At 37.4% G+C, this 22,326-nt stretch overlaps 1 protein-coding gene across 4 annotated transcripts in view; it reads left to right on the forward strand.

The window, feature by feature from the left end:
* CA1H5orf34 (chromosome A1 C5orf34 homolog) overlaps positions 1-22,326 on the forward strand; it is a 34,756-nt gene that overhangs the window by 5,724 nt on the left and 6,706 nt on the right. For all 4 annotated transcript variants that reach the window (XM_045438642.1, XM_045438652.1, XM_045438635.1 and 1 more), the window contains exons 4-11: positions 3,368-4,014; positions 5,744-5,842; positions 6,953-7,076; positions 13,058-13,149; positions 14,045-14,114; positions 15,767-15,937; positions 16,334-16,428; positions 18,107-18,205. In XM_045438642.1, the coding sequence (XP_045294598.1) occupies positions 3,368-4,014; positions 5,744-5,842; positions 6,953-7,076; positions 13,058-13,149; positions 14,045-14,114; positions 15,767-15,937; positions 16,334-16,428; positions 18,107-18,205 (1,397 nt within the window). The remainder of the gene's footprint in view (positions 1-3,367; positions 4,015-5,743; positions 5,843-6,952; positions 7,077-13,057; positions 13,150-14,044; positions 14,115-15,766; positions 15,938-16,333; positions 16,429-18,106; positions 18,206-22,326) is intronic.

Below are 22,326 nucleotides of genomic sequence, written 5' to 3' on the forward strand. Positions count from 1 at the left end.
TTCACGAACTGTGAGACCATAACCTGAGCCAAAATCAAGAGTCGGATGCCCAACCACTGAGCCACCCAGGTGCCCTGATATGTTATGTACTGATTGAGACCCAGAAGATGCATAGTTCATCTTCCTGACCTTTTCTTTGTAGCCAAAGATTATACTCAGAATTTTTCAGATTAATGACTTTTTATTTTATATTCATATTTTTCTGTTACTAGCAAGGATTTTAGCCTTCTTCCTTTCACATCTGGGTATGAATTAATTTACCGGAACACTGGACGTTTTATTTTTATTTTTTATTTAAGGAAACTCTACACCCAGCATAGGGCTCAAACTCACAACCCCGAGCTCAAGAGTTGCATGCTCTACTGACTGAGCCAGCTGGACGCCTCCAGGTTGATGACTTTTTGATTCTCAGAGGTGTCAAAATTAAGAAATTATGTGGCTGTTTTCAGTAGTTTATGTGCAGTTCATGTGTAATAGAGATGTGTATATTTGTAGGTATACATATTTTATTTTTTTTGCTTATGTTCTATTTTGAACTTTTTTTAATGTTTATTTATTTTTGAGAGAGAGACAGAGAGACAGAGCTTGAGCAGGGGAGGGGCAGAGAGAGAGAGGTAGACACAGAATCTGAAGCGGGCTCCAGGCTCTGCGCTGTCAACACAGAGCCCAATGTGGGGGTCACACTCACAAATCACGAGATCGTGACCTGAGCCGAAGTTGGACACTTAACCAACTGAGCCACCCAGGCGCCCCTGAACTTTTACGAATAATAATAATGATAGCTGTCATTTATTGAGGATTTACTATGTGCCAAGAAATAGGAATGATACTAAAAATATTTAATAACACCAGTATGGCATGGGTCTCTGATAATCAAAGTGGGTATTTAGCCAGTCAGAATAGGTATATTGGCTGGATATCATCCCCTTTATATAGCTGAGGGAACTAAATCTCAGAGAGTTTACCTAACCTTGTTCATGGACATTTTCTAAGAGGTAGTCAGGATTTGAATCCAGTCTGTTTGAAGACTGTCTTCTTTTTTTTTTTAAGACTATATCTTTTAATTACTTTCCACTACTCGATAATGACAAAGGAGCCAAGAAAAATCGTAAGCTGTAATTTAGTGTATAAGGCTATTTTCCACTATCTTTTGAGTAACTTTATTTGTTGAAACTGCAGTTTGCTGCTGATAGGGTTATTAGATAATCTAATTCTAGAAGAGAGAACTCTCTTAACTGACCACCCTTACAAGCCAGCTTTGCCATCAGTGAATACTGTACTAACATCTGTACATATAAATAGCACTGTAGGTTTAAGAGGCTTTCTTTTCTAAATTTAAAGTTTTATATAAATGAAAGCTGAAATGTTTACCTGTTCGCAAAATTAATTGGCTGAAAAACCGTTATGTGACACTGGCTGGTTTTATCTTATATGGAGAGATGCCATAGTTACTGGCACCTGTCATGAGTCTGTGCTATTGGTCAGGATCAGTTTACTTTTGAGTAATTCAGTTTTTTTAAATGTTGTTTTTTTTAGGGGCACCTGGGTGGCTCAGTTAAGCGTCTGACTTCAGCTCAGGTCGTGATCTCACAGTCCGTGGGTTTGAGCCCCGCGTCAGGCTCTTTGCTGACAGTTCAGAGCCTGGAGCCTGCTTTGGATTCTCTGTCTCCCCTCTCTCTGCCCCTCCCACGCTCATGCTCTCTCTCTGTCTCTCAATAATAAATAAACGTTAAAAAAAAAATGTTGCTTCTTAAACAACCTAGAATTTTTTATTTAACTTAATTAATTAATTTTTTTTTTATGTTTATTTATTTATTTTGAGAGAGAACAAGCTGGAGAGAGGCAGAGAGAGAGGCAGAGTGAGAAGAATCCCAAGCAGGCTTCATGCTGTCAGCCCAGAGCCTGACATGGGGCTCGAACTCACAAACTATGAAATCATGACCTGAGCCAAAATCAAGAGTTAGACACTTAACCAACTGAGCCACCCATGTGCCCCACTACCTAGAATTTATTTTAGCGTATGGTATGCTAGGTGCTATCTAGGATAGATAGTCTTATTTAGTGTATTTGCTAACCCTTTGAGAGTACCATTTATTTTTATTTTTTTAAGTTTATTTATTTATTTGAGGGAGAGAGAGAAGGAGGGAGCTTGTGCGTGCTTTGGGGAGAGGCAGAGAGAGAATCCCAGCAATCTTTGTGCTGTCAGAGCAGAGCCTCAAGTGGAGCTCGAACTCATGAACCATGATGACCTGAGCCGAAATTAAGAGTCAGACGCTTAACTGACTGAGCCATCCAGGTCCTCTCTAGTACCATTTATTAAATAAATCATTCTCCCTTTCCCTCCTTGTTCTGAAAGGTTATGTTATTACATGTAGCATCTTAAGATGTGGTTGATTCTGTTTCCATATTACCTGAGTTGCTCTGTCAGTGATTTCTATACTAGTTCCATACTAATCATTTAAGTTATGATTGCTTTTAATATAGTATTGTTTGTAGTGTTGTTTGTACATGGTAGTTAGTGCTGGTCTTCCCTCAGTATTCTTTTTCAGAGTAGGCATTTGAGAAGGGTTGAAAATCTTTTTATCTCTGATTCATTGAACATTTTAAACAAAAATGTCTAATGCTAAATATAGTCAGGATAATTTTTTTATTTTTCTTCTCATTCTTTTTAAAAAATATCGATCGATTGATTGAGAGAAAAAGTGCACACACGTGAGCATGGGAGGGACAGAGAGGGAGAGAGAGAATCCCAAGCAGGCTCCACAAACCCGTTGTAGGGCTCTAGCTCACAAACTGTGAGATCATGACCTGAGCTGAAATCGAGAGTTAGATGCTTAACTGACCAAGCCACTGACAGGCACTCCTTTTCTCTCTCTCTCTCTCTTTTTTTTTAATATTTACTTTTAGAGAGAGAGAGAATGAGAGAGAGAGAGAGAGAGAGAGAGAGAGAGAATGAGTAGGGGAGAGGTAGAGAGAGGGAGACAGAATCCAAAGCAGGCTCCAGGCTCCAGGCTCTGAGCTGTCAGCACAGAGCCTGACACTGGGCTCAAACCCATGAAGCGTGAGATATGACCTGAGCCGAAGTCAGACGCTTAACCAAATGAGCCACTCAGGCATCCCTTCTCTCTCATTCTTTGTGTGTGTGTGTTTTACATCTCTCTCTGTAAGAGAATCTTAATACCAAATATTCTTTAGAAAACCATATATATAGACCAACACCTGGCTCTCCATTTTTCATTCTCTCTAGATAGTAAAACACAAACAAAACTTTTAAGAGCTTTCTTATACAATATGTAAGCATCGAATGTGTGGAAACATTGGACTGCTGACAAAATACTCCCCATCTCTCTTTGTCTCCTCAACTCAGCGTATCTTCATTGACTTCTCAGAAGTCAGATGGCCCAGTCCTGATACTGATGATGGCATGCTGTGTATGCAGAGCGGCACCGTGAAGATATCATCATTAGATGGGCATGCATACCTTTGTCTGCCGAGATCGCAGCTTGAATTTACAGTACATTTTTTGTGTAAAGTAAGCCAGAAGCCAGACTCATCTATAGTATTGTCAGAAAAGAAGATTCAAGCCAGAAAGGACAAACTAGATGAAACAGCAGGCAAAATCTGTACATATGGAAGTTTATCAAGACAGAGACTGAAGAATAAAGAAAACAAACTTTACTATCAGACCATGAAATCCAAGGAACCTTTAGAGAAAAAGAGCTGTGTAAATGGAGCCGAAGGGAGTGGCGAGCCACCTCTGCCTGGTACAAAACACACGTGTGTATACACGTGGGTGAAACAATGCTGGCCTGTGGCCTCCTGTCCAGAGGAATGGAAATATCCCTTGTCTTTAGCACTGCATTTGCATAATAAAATCAGCAGTGTGTCTAGAATTGATGCAGCCATCACCCAGAATAAAACTTTGACTTCTGATATTTCAGAGGAAAGAGGAAAAGAGGTTTCTGTTCTTCCCAGGGCCCTGTTACTCAGCTGTCCTGTCCCACACCTGCACAGGTAATGGAAGAACAGCTTACTTGTCATAAAGCCCTTGTCAGAGCCAGTCTTTATCTAAAGATATTTTTTCTTTTGTAATCATCTGCTACCATTCATAAGGAAAGTTCACTCAGTGAGCCAAAACTTTGCTAATAACCGATAGTGAAGAATTTCCCTAGCCAATGTGTTCCTTATGTGTCTTACTCTGTGTCCACGCATTGAATGGTTATGGAAGGCTGACTATACGCTATATACTTTGTTAAGCACAGAGACTATAGAGATGTCTAAGCTATAGTCCCTGCTTTTTAGGAGCTTAGACTCTATTAAGGTCACTGTCACTGTCAAGATGGTTAAAGTGTGGTAAGTAGTGGCACAGGGCTCTGGCAGTGAGCACAGAGAAGCCTCAGCTGCACCCAGTGGAGCCTGTTACCTTGTAGCTGGAGCATGGTTCCGACCCGCTGATGAGCATGGGTTCTTTCTTTCATACCTAGTCTCAGAGGCCACACCTGTCTTTGGTTAGCTGACTATAAATCTATTTATTGAAATTTTTTGAAAAAAGGGGTAAACGTGGAGAAGCCTCTGAACACCAGATATAAACCTTTTCTCTCCCTGAGAGGTGAATAAACTAATGGTTACAGATTTGTAACATGAACTTCCATAAGTAGTAGAGTAATAATGGTAATAGCTAACACAAAGCGCTTACGTGCCGGGCACAGCTCTACTGTAGCTATTTGATTCTCATAGTAGCTCCATGAGGAAAGCACTGTCATTGCCCCATTTTGTTGAGGAATCTGAGACACGGGAAGGTGAAATAATCTAAGCAGGGTCATGTAGCTAGTGCTTGTAGAATTGGGGTTTGAGCCCAGGTAGTCTCCCAATACGTATTTGTTATTTAAATATGTATTTTAAATATGATTTTTCAGGCTGGTCATGATTATTTGGTTAAAATTGAAAGTTCTAGTATTATAAGTACACACTGAAAGAGATTTAGGCTTCTAAATTAACAATTTTCAATAACTTGCCACTAACTTTGGATTAAAATCCATTATCTTTAAACATGGCTTAACAGGCCTTCCATTTTCTGGTCTCTTCCTACGTCTATGATCCTCACCACGTTTGCCCTTGCTTTTTCTACACTTGCTAAACTGGACTTTTTACAATCTCTAGAATGCCTGTTCAAGCTTGGTTTCACCATTGCACCTACTCTTTCCTCTGCGAGGAGCACTCCTTTATCTTTCTCAGTTCGCTGACTTGTGCACATCTTCTGGTCCTAGCACAAGCCTTTCTTCCTTAGGGTGGTTATCCCCAAGTTCCTAGACAGGATTAGGTTCTTCTACGTGTCCATAGCATCCAGTAATTCTCTTTTCTTTGTGTTCAGTGTTTACTACTTAACATCCCTGCTTGATAGGAATCTTCCCTGGGGGCAGTGACCATGTCTGCTTTTTTGGGTGTATATCTGCAGTGTGCATAGCATAGATATTGCAGGAAATATTTGTTGTTTGGATCCTTAATTTATGTAATTGTGCTGAGATTGAATAACAACATTGTTAAAAATACTGAAGGAAAAAAAACCCATGGAAAAATAAGATTAGTTTTTAGTTCCTTCATACACTTTTATATTAATTTTTACTTTTCTTGGATCTAACAAGTTAAGCCAGAAATAAATGTTACAGTTGCCCTATTTTGTTGATTTCTAAAGCTAATTTTGTTGAGCAACCAGAATTAATAGCTTGTATTTTGTCCTTCACAGGTGGAATTTTTGTGATTCACTTTCACAAGGACAGTTTGATGAAGAATATTCCTATCCTGAACTAGTGAAAGTGGTTTGGTACAAAGGTGTAACTTATCGGTAAGGCACCAGTGTTGGAAGTATTTAGTGATGTCTGAGGGGATGGGACTAGCCTTGCAGACAGACTCCCACAAAAGGACACAGTTTGGCTAGGGCCATCATTCTTCTGTTCGGTCCTACGTTTTATAGGTCTTAAAACTTAGTTTTATTAGTGCACACAGGAGTCTTGTGACTAATTCACATTAACCATATTCACAAGATTTTTGTGACAACTCCAGAGCCAGTGAGGCTTAGTTTTGCTACTGAATGAAATACTTAGGTCAGTTATTTAGGATACCCCTTCCAAGCATCGGTGGATCTAGTTGTCTGAATTAGTCACATCAAAATGTTGCCTATTGAGCATGGAATTAGAGAAGATTAGAGGCTCCTCTGTGTCTGCACTATTCCATTGAATTATCCCTACCCCACCACAAAGTACACCTCTCTAGTGACTAGAATACTAATATTGGCTAGATTCAGGGTTTTACTTCTATAAATAATGCTAGCATAGCATTGTAACATTTTGTTCTTAGGGCTTTCCTTTTCTTGCATGAAAGCCCATCCCCTTCTGGCAATATATTCTTCATATATTTCTCAGTAAAAACTGACTTGGCTGAAGTTTTGTACATTATATATACCCAGTACCTTGATTATACTTGGCTACTTCAAATATGATTAGTCACCTTCTCTTAGGGATGGCTCCTTTTACACATGGCTAATCTCATTCATCAGGTATAGATTCTACTAGTTTGATTATTAAAGAATTATCTTATTTTCAGGCTCTGGTATTGTCATATTTAACTCCTTTGCAATGGGCATTTCTTTGGTGACTAGTATATGCCAGCTACTATGATTGGCAGAAGGGACACCAGGATGGTAAGATGCCTGACCTCCAGAAACTAGGCTTAGCTGTTGAAATAGATACATTAACTGATTCTGTGTGTTCTGTTTATTTTTTGCAAAAAATTTTAATTTAGCCAATTGGGTGCAAAGTATGAAATTATCTGTTTTGCTGGATAGGCAGAATTCCATATAGTACTTTGCTTTATTATTTTTTGTTTTTTGATTGCTCTCATTTATGTTTTAATCTTAATTAGAAAAAAAAATTTAATGATTACTTTTCTTCCTTAGACTTACCCATAAAAATGTGAACTCAGTAGAGATTTATCCTGGAGATGGCTCTGTTTTCAAATCTGAGGGAGCTTATTTTGGGAGCTATTTTACTTATTATTCCATTCAGGAAGGATCAGAAGAGGTAAGCTGACAATGAGTTTTCAGCTCAAGAAGTCTTTTGTATATAGCTCTTTCTAAATAATTCTGAACACACATAGGACATTTGATCTTTATATAATATTGCTTGCCTACTACTATGCAGTCTGGAGAGTTAATACAACGTTACTGCCAGCTGTGGCACAGTGATTACTAACCACCTTATATTTATTGCATTCTCCTCCTGTATTCTGCCAGTCATTTGCCTAAGTAATTTCCATTTATTATTATTTTTTAAGATTTTATTTTTAAGTAATATCTACACCCAAGGTGGGGCTTGCACTTACAACCCCGAGATCAAGAGTTGCACACTGTACTGACTGACCCAGCCAGGTGCCCCAATTTGTGTTTAAATCAGAAGTTAAATTTAAATTTCTTATGTCATAGAATTCATTAATACTAAAACCAGTAGCATGACTTTGAATTAATATATGTACATTAAAAGCACATTCTTTTTTCCCCACCATGTAATTATTTGCATGTTTAAAATACCTCTTAACTCCTGAATCTTTATATACAAGTGGAAAGTTGAACAAGATTGTTCTCTGTTGTTGAAATAGTGAAATATAACGATATATTTAATATATCAGGCCGAAATGTAATCATATGGATATATTGTCAATAGTCTAAATTTGCTTTTTCCCAATCTGACATTTGACATCCACCCTTATGTATGTTTTCTTTTTATATTACAGTGTGGAATTTGAGTGATAAATTTGTTTATCACTTGTTCCATCTGTACTTCCCACTGCTCCCTCCACTCCCTATTTATTTTTAAGTAAATCCCAAATATCTGCATTCATTAAAATTTTAGAATGAATATTTCATTCATTTTATATATATGTGTGTGTGTATACACACACACACACATACATACATACATATATATGTGTGTGTATACACACACATATATATATGTGTATATATATTTTATATATATGTGTGTGTATACACACACACACACATACATACATACATACATACATACATGTATGCAGATTCCCCACTGGGTCCATTTGCAAGAAAGTATTCATTTATTCAATCAATACATCTTAACTGAACCTTCCTAGGCAGGCACTCTGCCAAGCACTGGGTGAAGACAAAGAACTCCTTCCCTCAAGGGTTCAAAGTTTAGTAGTCAGTCAGGCCAAGAAGCACGTGAAATGAAAGCATGACCACTGCTGTGTGTGCGTGTGCATGCGTGTGTGTGTGTGTGTGTGTGTAGTACATGAGATCATCAAGTAAACAGGCAAATAGAGTGGGTGTGTGCAGTTACACTGCTGACTGCTGTGTATTGAGAGTTTGAAAAAGTACAAGATAAATACTATACATCTTCCTGGAGCTTCAGTTTTACTCAGAGGTGTCAGGGGGAGGGATGATAATTTTCATACTGAAGCAAACATATCATGGAGGAGAACGTGAGCTTTGGGATAAAACAGGACTTCCAGATGACCTGTGCCTTTGTGGTAGACTGCTGAGGGCTTCACTCTCAGACCTCTGTCCACTTGAGTAAGAGATTTAGAAACAATTGTCTGTCTTTTCAGGATAGAATTATTTGCTTCTTACTTTAACCCATACTCTAAAAATAAATTCCAGAAGGGTTAAAGGGCTAAATGTAAGAAACCAAAGTTTATCATAGTTAGAAGAAAATCTAGAAGAACAGTGTTTATAATCTTGGGGGAGGGGAGGTCTTCTTAAATACAGTACAAAACACCAGAAGGCACAAAATAAAAGTTTGGTAACCTTGGTAAACTTAACGTTAAATTTTAAATATTTAATTTTTGTTAAATTAGATAAAGCCAAAAAGTCAAAGGTCTGGAAAAAACTATTCTGTACTATAAATCAGTAATAAAAAGACCAAAAAAATAAAAACCTCTCATAGAAAAATGAATAAACAATAAGAATGGTTAAGCCATAGAAAAGGCAATATAAATAACTTATAATATTTGGAAACCTGCCCAACTTTACTGCTTGCATCAAAGAAATGCAAATTAAAATAACAACAACATGACATTTTTCACTCATCAAATTATCAAAAGGTTGTTAATATCTATTGCTGGCAAGGGTGCGGGGAAAAGGGTGCTTTCGTAGTACTGGGTTGGAGTGTAAATTGATTTAGCCTTCGTGAAGGACAGTTTGATAATATCAAGTTAAATTGGCTAGAAATTCTGCCTCTAGGTATCTATCATAGAAGAATATTAACACATATATATACAAAGAAATACAGCCAAGGATAAGGAGTGTGGCATTGTTTGTAGGAGCAAAACACTAGAAGCAATCTAAATGTTCCTCAGTAGAGAGATGGTGAAATGAGAGATGGTCAGATTACAGGGTGCTTGTGTGGTGGCTTAAAAGAATGAGGAAGACATAGATGCATAGAGAGATGGAAAGATCTTCAAGGCACTGTGAAAAAGGAAAGTTGCAGAAGAACATGTACGACAATATCTTCTGTGTAAAAAACAAAAACAAACCCCAAACCCAAATATGTTACTGTGTATAATACACATGTAAATGCACAGGGAAAGATTTGGGCAGGTAAAAACCAAAATGAAGCAGTTACTTTTGGGCGGGAGGAGCAGGGAGTGTGGGATTTTGTGAGGGAGGAAAAGTAGGGAGGGACTTAAATGTTGTATTTTCCTAACTTTCTTTTTTTCCAAAAACATAAAATAGTAATGTACTGTTACTTGCATAATTAAAATTCTAGGTAGGAAAGATTGTCAAGGGCTCATGATGTAAGTGCTTTCATAGAGATAAGAATGTGGTGCTTTGGGACCACATAAGGGGAGGGGCACCTGACCCAATTTTGGAGAAAAGTCAACTGCAGGAAGACATGGCTGAGCTAGGAGATTTTCTTTTCCTTTCCTTTTTAAGTCATATCTACATCCTGTGTGGGTTTCAGACTCACAACCCTGAGATCAAGAGTCGGATGCTATATCGACTAAGCCAGCCAGGTGTCCCTAGGACCTATACTTTTAAAGGAGTTATACAAAAGAGGGATGAAGGTTGGAGGAATATATAACTGAGGGAACTACTTGTCCAACTCTTTGCATGTCTGGCTTCCTATCATTAAAATTTCTATTTAAATGTCATCTCCTGGGGCACCTGGGTGGCTCAGTCGGTTAAGAGTCTGACTTTGGCTCAGGTCATGATCTCACAGTTTGTGAGTTCGAGCCCTGCATCGGGCTCTGTGCTGACAGCTTAGAGCCTGGAGCCTGCTTCAAATTCTACGTCTCCCTCTCTCTCTGCTCTTCCCCTGCTCATGCTCTGTCTCTCTCTCCTTCAAAAATAAATAAAAACATTAAAAATAAATAAATAAATGTCATCTCCCAACTATCCAAATTAAAGGAGCTACCTTTGACACTATCATGATACCCTCCTCTTTTCTTCTTCATAGCAATTAGTGCTATGTGACATTTTCTTACTGATCAATGTTTGTTTGCTAACCCACTCTAGAAGTAAGCACTGTCTTGTTCAACGCAGTATTATTGCTAGAGCATAGAACAGGTAGATAAACTCACCTAACTGGAGGCTAGAGCCTGGGGCAAGGATGGAGTGGTGAAGGAAAAGAAAATGCTATAGATAGAGAATGCTGTAAAGAGAGTATTGAGGGGAATTTCCAGGGAAGAGACTAAACCACTAAGTTGAGCCAGGTCATAAATGGGGCATGAGAAACCATACTGCTTTTGCACAAGTGCTGAAGGATTAAAATACGGAAGTGACATCATATTTTTGTTAGGTCATTTCAGAGGAAGATAAACTGGAGTGGGAAAGAGATAGTAGACCAGTTAGAGGACATTGATAGCAGTTCAGGGAAGAAAGTATGAGGAACCAGGCAGTGGTAATGAGAATGAAAAGCTAGGAATGGACACGAATATTAAGGAAACAGAACTGATGACTGACTGGATATTGGGGATGAGGAAGGAGTTGAAAATGATGGCAAATTGTTGAATAAATCAATGAGTGGTGGTGCCAGGCTCTGTGTTATACCAAAATATTATCAAATCTAAATTGTTTTGATGACGGTTGCTTTTGATCTTACCAGGAGGTGTCAATAAAACATTTAAATTCTCTTATATCTCAAACTCACCTACCTGAAAGTAAGATACTCTTAAGATGCATCCAGATTTCAGAGAGGCTAAATTAGGAAAACTGAGTATCTTAGAATTGAAATAGGGTAGTGGAAAAGACAAGAACTCTCAAGGAACTCAGTATCCAATGAAGAAAGATGTAAATAGTTAAAATGCATTAGTTTGAGTGCCTATCATGTACTAAGGCACATTGCTAACAAATGCTAGGGATTCAGACAGAGGTCAGAAGAACAGATACAGCCCCTACCTTCATGAAGCCCCATTCTAGCAGGGAAGACAGACACTTAATAAAAAAACTATGAAATTGAAATTATGATGAAAACCAAAAAGCAAGAGTGGTGGGTGCGGTGCTTGTGGACGTAAGTAGGGGATTTCACCTATTCTGGGTAATGGCTTCCTGAGAGCAAAGAAACGCAGGAGTTAGACAAAGGAAGATGATGGAGGAGAGAGCTGAGATCCAGGTAGAGAGAACACACCACAGGTAGATCTGAAGTAGAGAAGGAGAAAATGCAGATTTTGAAATGAAGGTAATTCCATTTTTGACACGTTGAAGTTGAGATGTCTTTGTGATATTCAGTGGAGAAGCCTCGTAGAGATTTAGATATTCAAGTCTATAGTCCAGGATAAAAGAGGAGAGACTATTTTTTGAGTAACTACTCTATACTGAATTCTGGCCTGGGTGCTTTATATATGTATTACATCATTAATGCTCAAAACAATCTAGATGGTAGGTAGTATCCCCATTTCACAGGTTATAGGCACTGGGGTTTACAAAAAGTTGCGTAAACCTGTCTGTCATTATAGTTAGTAAGAGGCACCTGTGATTTGAATCCAGCTTTGTCTTCAAAGCCTGTCTTCTCTCACTGATGGTAAAGTATATATGGGGACTATGTTCTCTTGTGGTTCAAATTAGATCTGTACAAGCCCTCAAGCCTTAAAGGCTTAAAAAAAAAAAAAAAAAAAGTTTGAGAAAGGATACTCAAAAGGAATAACAAAAAATTTTTTTTTAATTCAGAAAGCTGAGCTTGTAAATAATGTTGTCTTCTATAAACTGTAGTGATAGTTCTTCCATTAATAAAGTATGGCAAAATTGTATATTTGTTCAATTAAAATTGTGTTTTTGTTTTTTAAAGTTTATTTTGAGAGAGTGAGAGCAGGGAAGGGGCAGAGAGATAGAGAGAGGGAGAGAGAATCCCAACCAGGCTTTGCACTATCAGCACAGAGCTTAACATGGGACTCAGATTCATGAAATGTGAGATCATGACCTGAGCCAAAATCAAGAGTTGGACACTTAACCTACTGAGCCACCTAGACACCCCTGTTTTTGTTTTGATCTAAAGGGGTAAGGGGGCTTATAAGTTTTTTGCTAATGTGTAGGAAAATTAGTTCTGTTGCTATATTAATTTAAATATAGCCAAAACTTAAATTGGACAGTATGTTATAGGGTATTAGAATATAACTTTTGTAACTATCCATAAGGAATGCTAGACTTAAAAAAAAATGGGACATGGGGCGCCTGGGTGGCGCAGTCGGTTGGGCGTCCGACTTCAGCCAGGTCACGATCTCGTGGTCCGTGGGTTCGAGCCCCGCGTCGGGCTCTGGGCTGATGGCTCAGAGCCTGGAGCCTGTTTCCGATTCTGTGTCTCCCTCTCTCTCTGCCCCTCCCCCGTTCATGCTCTGTCTCTCTCTGTCCCAAAAATAAATAAACGTTGAAAAAAAAAAATGGGACAATGGAAAAGCATAAAATACCTTTAAAAATATTATGGGCTTTTGGTTAAGTTAAAATAACTGCTTGCCTTGTCACAATGTAAATACATACTTCAAGAAAAAATAATAATGGCCAACATTTATTATTGAGATATTTTAAATTAATTTTCAGAAAGAAGAGAAAACTTATTCAGTAAATAACCTTCCTCCTGATAGACCAGGAAGTCTGTTCTCTGTGTGTTCTCTAATTAAACAGGCAACCAGGTAAGTTTTTCACATTCACCTGACTGAAGTATTGTGTCTGAGAACCCTGATACATTTTCTAGTGGTTAGGGTAAGAGTAAGAAATGGTAGGTACAGTGGAAATATGTGTCTTTGGTAAAATCTGTCAGCTTTTCTGGTCTCTTCATCCACAAAACAAGGTAATCACATCATTGTAAGAGTACTTCTGGCTTTGAAATTTAAAGTTAAATGTGGAGAAGCATCCATATATAGCAAGCATGCACAGTTAGGAAGTAAGTGCCTTTTCTCTGGGTGAGTGCATCCTTATGGTGTCTTGGAATCAAGTTAAGGATTTGATGATACATTTAAAATTTTCATATACTTTATTATCCTCAGAGTAATAAAGATTCTGAGAGTATACAGAAGATGAAGTGCAGTTCAGTTCTTCGGTTCATATGTTTTTTTTAAAATTCTAATTAATCTGTGGCAGTCAGAAGCATGAAAGTGTATTCCTGAATTAAATTATTAATTTTTGCAAACTTATGTCTAAGCAACTTCCAAAGTAGATTTGAAGGAACAGAATTGGTAATTTGATTTTTTTATGGATAGTTGATTCACCTCCCCAGCACTCTTAGACTACACTAAACCTTTCAGGTGCTGTGAAACCATCACCTCCTAGAAAGGAGCACCTGAAAATTGTCTCCATTTAGAGTCATTTCATTACAAAAAATGAGAGGAGTAACCTATGTAAGATTAACACAAAGGGAAGCAATCACCTTCTAGGGGATTAAGGACTTCTGGAAGAAAGGAGTTCCAAATGTATTTTAGTGGAAATGAATTACTTGCCTAACATGTTGTATAGCAGTAAGAATGCATTGCTAGAATTGGAAAATGTGATTAATTGCAAATGTTTAAGCAATATTTTTCATGTTCACAGAATTCTTCAGCACTGTGCGAAGACAAGGCTTTCTTTAAGCCATAACTATCGTATATGCTGCTGGAAAATGGTATCTTAAAATTATTATTATTTATTTATTTATTTATTTATTTATTATTTTTGAGAGAGAGAGAGTGTACATACGCAAATGCACACGGGGGAGGGGCAGAGAGAGAGGAGACAGAAGGTCCAAAGCAGGATCTGCCCTGATAGCAGAAAGCCCTATGCAGGGCTCGAACTCACAAACCGCGAGATCACGACCTGACGACCTGAGCTGAAGTCGGACATTTGCCTGACTGAGCCACCCAGGTGCTCCAAAATTATTTTTATTTATTTATTTATTTATTTATTTATTTATTTATTTATTTATTTATTTATTTTTGAGAGAGAGAGCACTCATGTGAGTGGGAGAGAGGCATAGGGAGAGGGAGACAGAATCTCAGATAGGTTCTACACCCGCTGCAGGAGCCCAGCGCCAGGCTAGGTCTCATGTCCTTGAGACCATGACCTGAGCTGCAATCAAGAGTCAGATGCTCGGGGCGCCTGGGTGGCGCAGTCGGTTAAGCGTCCGACTTCAGCCAGGTCACGATCTCGCGGTCCGTGAGTTCGAGCCCCGCGTCAGGCTCTGGGCTGATGGCTCAGAGCCTGGAGCCTGTTTCCGATTCTGTGTCTCCCTCTCTCTCTGCCCCTCCCCCGTTCATGCTCTGTCTCTCTCTGTCCCAAAAATAAATAAAAAAACGTTGAAAAAAAAAATTAAAAAAAAAAAAAAAAAGAGTACATTTTAAAAAAAAAAAAAAAAAAAAAAAGAGTCAGATGCTCAACCAGCTGAGCTACTCAGGAATTCCCCCCCGCCCTTTTTCTTTTTAATTTTTTTTAATGTTTATTTATTTTTGAGAGAGACAGATCGTGAGTGGTAGAGGGGCAGGGAGAGAGAGAGGGAGACACAATCTGAAGCAGGCTCCAGGCTCTGAGCTGTCAGCACAGAGCCCAATGCGGGGCTTGAACTCACAAACTGCAAGATCATGACCTGAGCTGAAGACAGATACTTAACTGACTGAGCCACCCAATCATCCCTATTAAAATGATTTTAAAAGCAAGATTTTTAAAATTGTTTTATTGTTTACATACATACCTCTAAGTTCAAGTTACTTTCATTGAAGTCATGTGAGAAATTCTTTGTAACATTAATATTGGTTTATTCAGAAAAATATCCACTTACTAGATAAACACTGCAAAATCTGGCTCTTATGTTATACTTTGCCTATAATTTGTTTTGTTTCTTTTTTCTCAGTGGAGGGGGAAAGGCAGGGAAATTGATAAGATTTGAAGTATGTCAAAATGTGGTTATTATAAACTATGATAGTACAATATTCTACTCTATTTCTATAACTGTAGAAGTAATTTCTTTAACGTGGACTTAAAGGAAGTGATTCTCAAACTTTGAATTCTGTATCTGTACTAATTTAATTATAAACCTATATGTTGCTGTACTTCCTAAGTTTTGTCTGTGTTCTAAAATTCAGAAGATGGACTTTTCAAAGACTAGAACTTAATCTGCTTGTAATAGACTAATTTGGCTATCCACTTCTGGAAAAGTTAAGACATATATAAGGATTCTACAATATTCAACTTCTGAATAAAGTTGCCTCAGAGTTTATTAATCATTTAAGTCTTATCAATGGATAACTCTCTTTCCTGCTGTTTTTATTTACTTGGTTTTAGGTACCTGGGATAAATGATAGCAATATACTGCCTTTACTTTTGAGAGAATCGCTCATACCCAGCGTGGGAAGATTTCTTGCATACTCTGATGACAAAGTACATGCTCTCTTTTTAAATGGCATTACTCTAACCCTAAATTGGAATTTCAGCTCTTTTACTGAAAAGAGACAGGTGATTATATTTCATACTGAAATCTACTTTTTTATCGTTTCTATCAGTGGAAATAGAACAAAGAAAATCAAGTACCACACTATCTCAATTTTATTTTTTGAGATGTAAAATCTGTCAAGAGGCTTTAGTGATCTCATTGGATTTCCTAGCAAAAATCAGAAAGGTGTGACAAATAATCATTTTTATAAAGGCAACTGATTATATAGAGAAGGACCAGAGTGGTGGTTAAACAATACCCATAATCCATGTAAAATATAATCTTTAAATTAGTCAAAATAAAGTTTTAATGATTCATCTACATATTTTTTAAATTGAGAATGTAAAAGAGACTTTTGTTGTGAGTTTTGTCTCAGTTTTAAAATGATAAAACTTGTTTTTCCCTCTTTTCTGCTTAAGGTAAATCAAGGTCTCAACTTAGCTTGGTGTAAATTAACTTTTCCTGATGGGCAAGATCAGTTAATTCAGATTGAACACCCTGGACCATATGAAAGGTACTGAAAAGCAGTTTTAAAAACTATTTTTATGATGGTAAACAGTTTTCTGACAGAGGGGAAGCATATAAACCTATTTAAATGTTATATTTTTAGTTTTTTCAGGTAGATATTGTGCATGTATCATTTCAGCAGATTTCAGAGTTTACAGAAGTATTGGCATCTTGCATAACTAAATAAATCATATCATTTTTAATCATTTCCATTTGTATTCAAGTGGTTTTTCAAAATGAGTATTTTCGATACACTTGTCTTGCTGTGGAAGTTGGACTGTGGTCAGCTGTGTTAACCGATTAATTAATCCCCTAACCTTTTGAAATAAGGTTTGCACAAATAACTAAAGTTATGTATATTTCTGTGACGTGGAATAAAATTAATTCAGTGATGCTTTTTCTTAAGATGGAGAAGATTCTTAAAATCCATTTTTGTGAACATGCTTTTTCTCTTTTGGTTTTATGTAATTTGTTGTAATCAGTCTGCTTGTGATGTTCTCGGCATGTTAGTGATTTTATTTGAGAATGTTCATGAAAGAATTGCTTTTTTACCTCATGAATTTATTTTCCTGATGGGATTTATTGCATTTTGGTGTAAATGCTCCAACGTTCATTGCTAGTTTGAATAATTTGCCTCAAAAATACAGAGCATCTGGGTGGCTCAGTCAGGTAAGGGGCTGACTCTTGATCTCAGTTCAGGTCATGCCTGATCTCACAGTTTGTGAGATTGAGCCCTGCATTGGGCTGTGCACTGATGGCATGGAGCCTGCTTGGGGTCCTTTCTCTCCCCGTCTCTCTCTGCCCTTTCCCCACTCATATTCTCTCTCTCTCTCTCTCTCTCTCACAACATACATACATATATACATACATACATACATACATACATAAGAAAAAATGCAGTGTCTTTGACAAACATTACTATTTGTTTCAGGCCATCACTTGAGATCATTTGTTTTATTGAACTTGATACTTGTTTTGTATATTGAATGATATATAATTATACATTTGTGTATATGTGTGGGAATTAATGGCTGTGTTCTGGTTTAAATTTTAGAAAGCAAATGCTCACTTAGTCTTAATGTGTAAAGACATTTTCATTATAAAACATAATGAAATTTATTTCACTTTGGAGAATTTAGACATTTGAATTTGAATTTTGAATGAAATCCAAGTATCACTTTGTTCTGATTCTTAAAGCCTGTCTTTATTGGGGCACCTGGGTGGCTCAGGCTGTTAAGCATCTGGCTCTTGATTTCAGCTCAGGTCATGATCTCATGGTTGGTGAGATCGAGCCCTGTGTTGGGCTCTGTGCTGACAGTGCAAAGCCTGCTTGGGATTATTTCTGTTTCTCTCTCTCTCTGCCCCGTCCCTGCTCATGTTCTCTCTCTCCCTCTCTCTCTCTCTCTCTCAAAAATAAATTTTAAAAAAGAACTTATAGAAATATCTTTACTAATCATGAATATGAGTAAATCATTTTATTCTTGATGAATAATGAAAAAAACTTAACTTTTCCATCTGCTTTGAAAAAGACTCAAAAAATTTACCAGTAAATGCCTCACTTTGGAATTTTTTTCTTTATCATCTTTCCCCAAATTGTCTTAATGATTTTTCCTTTTTAAAAAATGTTTTTAAAAATACTATACAACTTCATTTTTCAAATATTTATTTCAATGTTTTCAATCTAGATATGTGACAGCAGTCATATCATGGTGCAGAAGCCTGACCCAGACTAATCAGAGAGAGATGCCCACACATTCTTCATCTTCTATTCTTGAAGAAAATTGGTATTTATATTTCTTTTAAACTTTATCTGTGTAAAAGAGTCACAAAAATTAAAAATATCAAATGGTAAGCTCCAAGACTCTTTTCTGATAGCTTAAGCTTGAAAATAATTTATCTTTAATCAGATATCCAATTTATTACATTATATCATATTTTATTTTATCTGAAGTTCAGAAAACTGCATTGAAAACTTCTTACCAAAATGGGTGATTCTTTTTATATGATAAATTCATCCCAAAAACTTTATGGAAAAATTTAAAGGAGAATTTTTAAAATTTTAGTAATATTAAAGGAAGTAAAATGTTGACTAACTTTCAGAAAAAATTGATTTTGAAATCATTTTTATCATATTAATTACCTCCCCCAAATCAACTGGCAAATCAACAAATAAAGTATTTTAGTCCATCCTGCGTGCCCTTCAGTGTGCAAGGGGACTAGAACTGGGCTTCAAAGGAATATTTAGGGAAATGAATAAGATATTTTAGGGAGGGAGCAAGGGTAGAGGTAAAAAGTATATTTTGTCCTGTGGAGACAGTGAAAAAATGTTTTTATGGAGCAGATGCTATCTGTTAGGGTGTATTGTGGGTTTTGAAGAATAAGAATAGATCTTGTGATCAATAGAAAAGCTCACACTTGATGGAATTAGGAGTTCCTAGGTGGAAAAAATGACAGGAAGAAAGGCCCTTAGGAAGGTTAGTATCACTGAGAGCATACTCTGAATATACAGGTATCCCGTACTTTTTGGAAGTTTGCACTATGCCACTTCACTTACATGAAAGGCCTACATCAGCATGTCCCCATTTTTCTACAGCCATACCACCCTGGATGTGCCTGATCTTGTCTGACCTCAAAAGCTAAGCAGTGTTGGGCCTGGTTAGCACTTGGGAGTATGTTCCTGTCTTTGCTAACCAAAAAAAATTCGAGAATTATTTACGCTTTCAAGGAAAAAGGCAAAAAGTGAAAATAGCATTCTGCATTTGTTTAGCAGCGAGCTCTTACACGGAGCCAGCTTGCACCCCCAGCAGGGAGCATGGTAGCTCTGAGCTCCTTACCTGAGAACTACACTCAGCATCTCAGCCTCAGTCTGCCATAGCTTTGAACTGTGTCTGTGAGCCTTTGTGCTTTATCCCAGTTTATTTTGTGCATCCATTAGCAAGATGGATCCTTCGGTGTCAGAAAAAGCCTTAAGAGAGGTTATGTTTTGGGTGTGGGAATGATCAAAACATTTTCCATAAAAATGAATGGCAATTGTTTTTTCACTTTGTGCCATTTAAGTTTATGAAAGTTTTCATAGAACACTCTACCATTGGATAGTGGAAGAAACCTGTATTGGAAAAGAGGGATACCAGGAACAATTTAGGAAGCTTTAAAGTGGTTTGTAAGGTGTCTTAGCATAGCATGGTGAAAAAATACAAACATTAAGCCTAATTCTCAACACCTTTTCCTAAGTGTTTTAGAGAAAGAGGTCGAAATCAAATCAGTAGATGTTATTTGAATATGTTAGGTATCCTAAGGGTTCAGCTTTCCAGATCTTCCATTCTTCAGCTACAGTCTGTTTGGGAGCAGAAAAATTGCCCGAGTAGCTAGCAAAAAATATAGTTGGGATGAAAAGGAAATTATGTATGACGATAAATTGGTCACTTCATTGCTCAGCTGACAAAGTTTGTAAGATGCTAGCTTTTTTACATGAAGACTTTGAAGAGGATAACTGTAAAGACAACTAAAAAGTGAGGGCATGAGAGAAGTGCATATTGGTGAGAGCAGCCACGGGTGGAAGCAAAAAGGAGCAGCAGAAAGACAAAGGAGTTGAGGAAGAGTAGGGAGAGGAGACGCAGTCCAGTCGCAGTCGCTTACAATAGCTCCATTTCCCTTGCAAAGCCTAACACATCTCCACTCTGATTTGTTTTCTTGTCAGAGAAGGGTTGAAGGAAGAGAAATGACTGCACAATCGATAGCTACCTAAATTGTATTTCAGTATTTTTTTTCCAGCTCACCTTCTATTATTTATTTACTGATTCAACTTCTTAATAGGGATGCTAGTCAAAAATAGTACAGAAGAGAGTTCATAAGAAGTTGGGTCATCATATGAGCAACAGCACTAAAGGTAGTTTGTATTGTTGCTTACAGCCAGAAAAATGTCATATGTGGAAAAAAAGATGTTTTTCAGTGATGAATAATCAGCAGGCCTTGGAATAAGTCATATCGAAGTCTTTACCACAGATGCTTAAAATGTTGAAAGATCTCTTTCATCCTTCATCCATAGACTAGAGTACAACGAAAGAGTACAAATTGACAAGGAGGTGAATACATTCCACTGTAGTAAGGCCAGTAAAGCAGACAAGTTCCATGAACTGTGAAGACTTTTCTAGTGACTTGAATAGAGAGATGTTTTAGATATTAAAGTCTTCATTAATTTTACAGTGAGCTAGTTAAGTTACACGGTTTTCTAGTTGTGTGCCACTGCTCACATTTCATTCTAGCTTAATGAGGAAAAAGAGAAAGGATACACACGTCAGAGATTCTGCCCTCTATCCATTACCATTTGTCCCAGTGTCTGTTTCTGTGGAACATGGTAAGAGTTAATGTTCATAATGTTAACCCTTCTATTCAAGGAGAAGAGAATATGTAATATACTGTGTTTAAGAAAACAATGAAATGAGTAAGTAGTCTATTCCAGAAGAAACTTAATAGAAAATACTTATATTTTGACACCTAATTCAACTGTAAAAACTTGGCCCCCCAAAACCATCTGTTTCTGAAGGGTTCCATATAAATGAGGCCTTACTTATATGTGCAAAGTACAGAAGAAAAAGAAAAAAATCCTTTCTCCTGAAAAAGACAATCTAGGTATGAAAATCAGAAGGTTAAAGAGTTCAAGAGATTACAATGAGTATATGATTAGTTAACAGTGCTATAGAAATTCAAGGAAGGAGAGAACACTTCTTTCAGAGAAGTGATAGGATTTTAGTAGGTTTTTAACTTTGACTAAACTTGGAGGAGGAAAGAAGAGGGTATACCAGGTGAGTATTAAAAAAGTTGTAGCAGGCGGGATCTGTGGGTAGATAGGTGGACAGAGGAGTGGGGCCTGGAACTCCAGCAGGATATGGCAGAGGGAGAGAAGAGTAGGAAGTCTCCAACAGAAAGCCCCGATTTTAGATGTGATATCTAGATTTTCATTCCAGTTTCTTTTTGTCTTTTCTTGTTTAGATATCAATCTTTAAAAAAAATTTTTTTTAATGTTTTTTTTGAGAGAGAGAGCAAGCGAGCATGGGGGAAGGGGCAGAGAGAGAGGGAGACGCAAAATTGAGGCAGGCTCCAGGCTCTGAGCTGTCAGCATGGAGCCCGATGTGGGGGCTTGAACTCATGAATTATGAGATCATGACCTGAGCCTAACCGACTGAGCCACCCAGGCACCCCTCGATTACCAATCTTTTAAATTCTTGCATTTCAGTAAGAAAGCTACCTTTTTATGGAAGTTATACAGTTTATTGACCTAATATTTGCAAATTATCTGTTTGGGCAGATAAAAGTATGTAATAGTGCAGTTTCATATGAGAATTTTTTTTCTTTTTATTTCCTTCTTTTTTTTTTTTTTTTTTTAACTTTATGATGTCTCTCAAGTTATGGCCATGTACCTGTGCCACTGAATTTCCAGAGTGTAGCATTTTTTTTTATTGTACTTCAAATAGAAAAAATAGTTATATAAAAAAACTTCAAATAAATAGAAAAAATAGTTATATAAAAAAAAAGTTGGGGCGTCTGGGTGGCTCAGTTGGTTAAGCATTCGACTTCAGCTCAGGTCATGATCTCATATTTCACAAGTTCGAGCCCCGTGTCGGGTTCTGTGCTGACAGCTCAGAGCCTGGAGCCTGCTTCAGACTCTATGTCTCCCTGTCTCTCTGCCCCTCCCCCGCTCGTACTCTGTCTCTCTCTCTCAAAAATAAATAAAACATAAAAAAAAAATTTGTTTTTAAGTTGTGGCAGGAATGCCAGTTACCTTCAAACATCAATACCTGATTCAAAAGTCCTTGAGGTGAGGACTTCTATTCACTTACATTATTCATTAAAAGTACTCAATAGCAGGGAGCCTGGGTGGCTCAGTCATTTGAGTGTACGACTTGGG

The sequence above is a fragment of the Leopardus geoffroyi genome, chromosome A1 (genome assembly GCF_018350155.1).
Source record: "Leopardus geoffroyi isolate Oge1 chromosome A1, O.geoffroyi_Oge1_pat1.0, whole genome shotgun sequence".
Lineage (NCBI taxonomy): Eukaryota > Metazoa > Chordata > Mammalia > Carnivora > Felidae > Leopardus > Leopardus geoffroyi.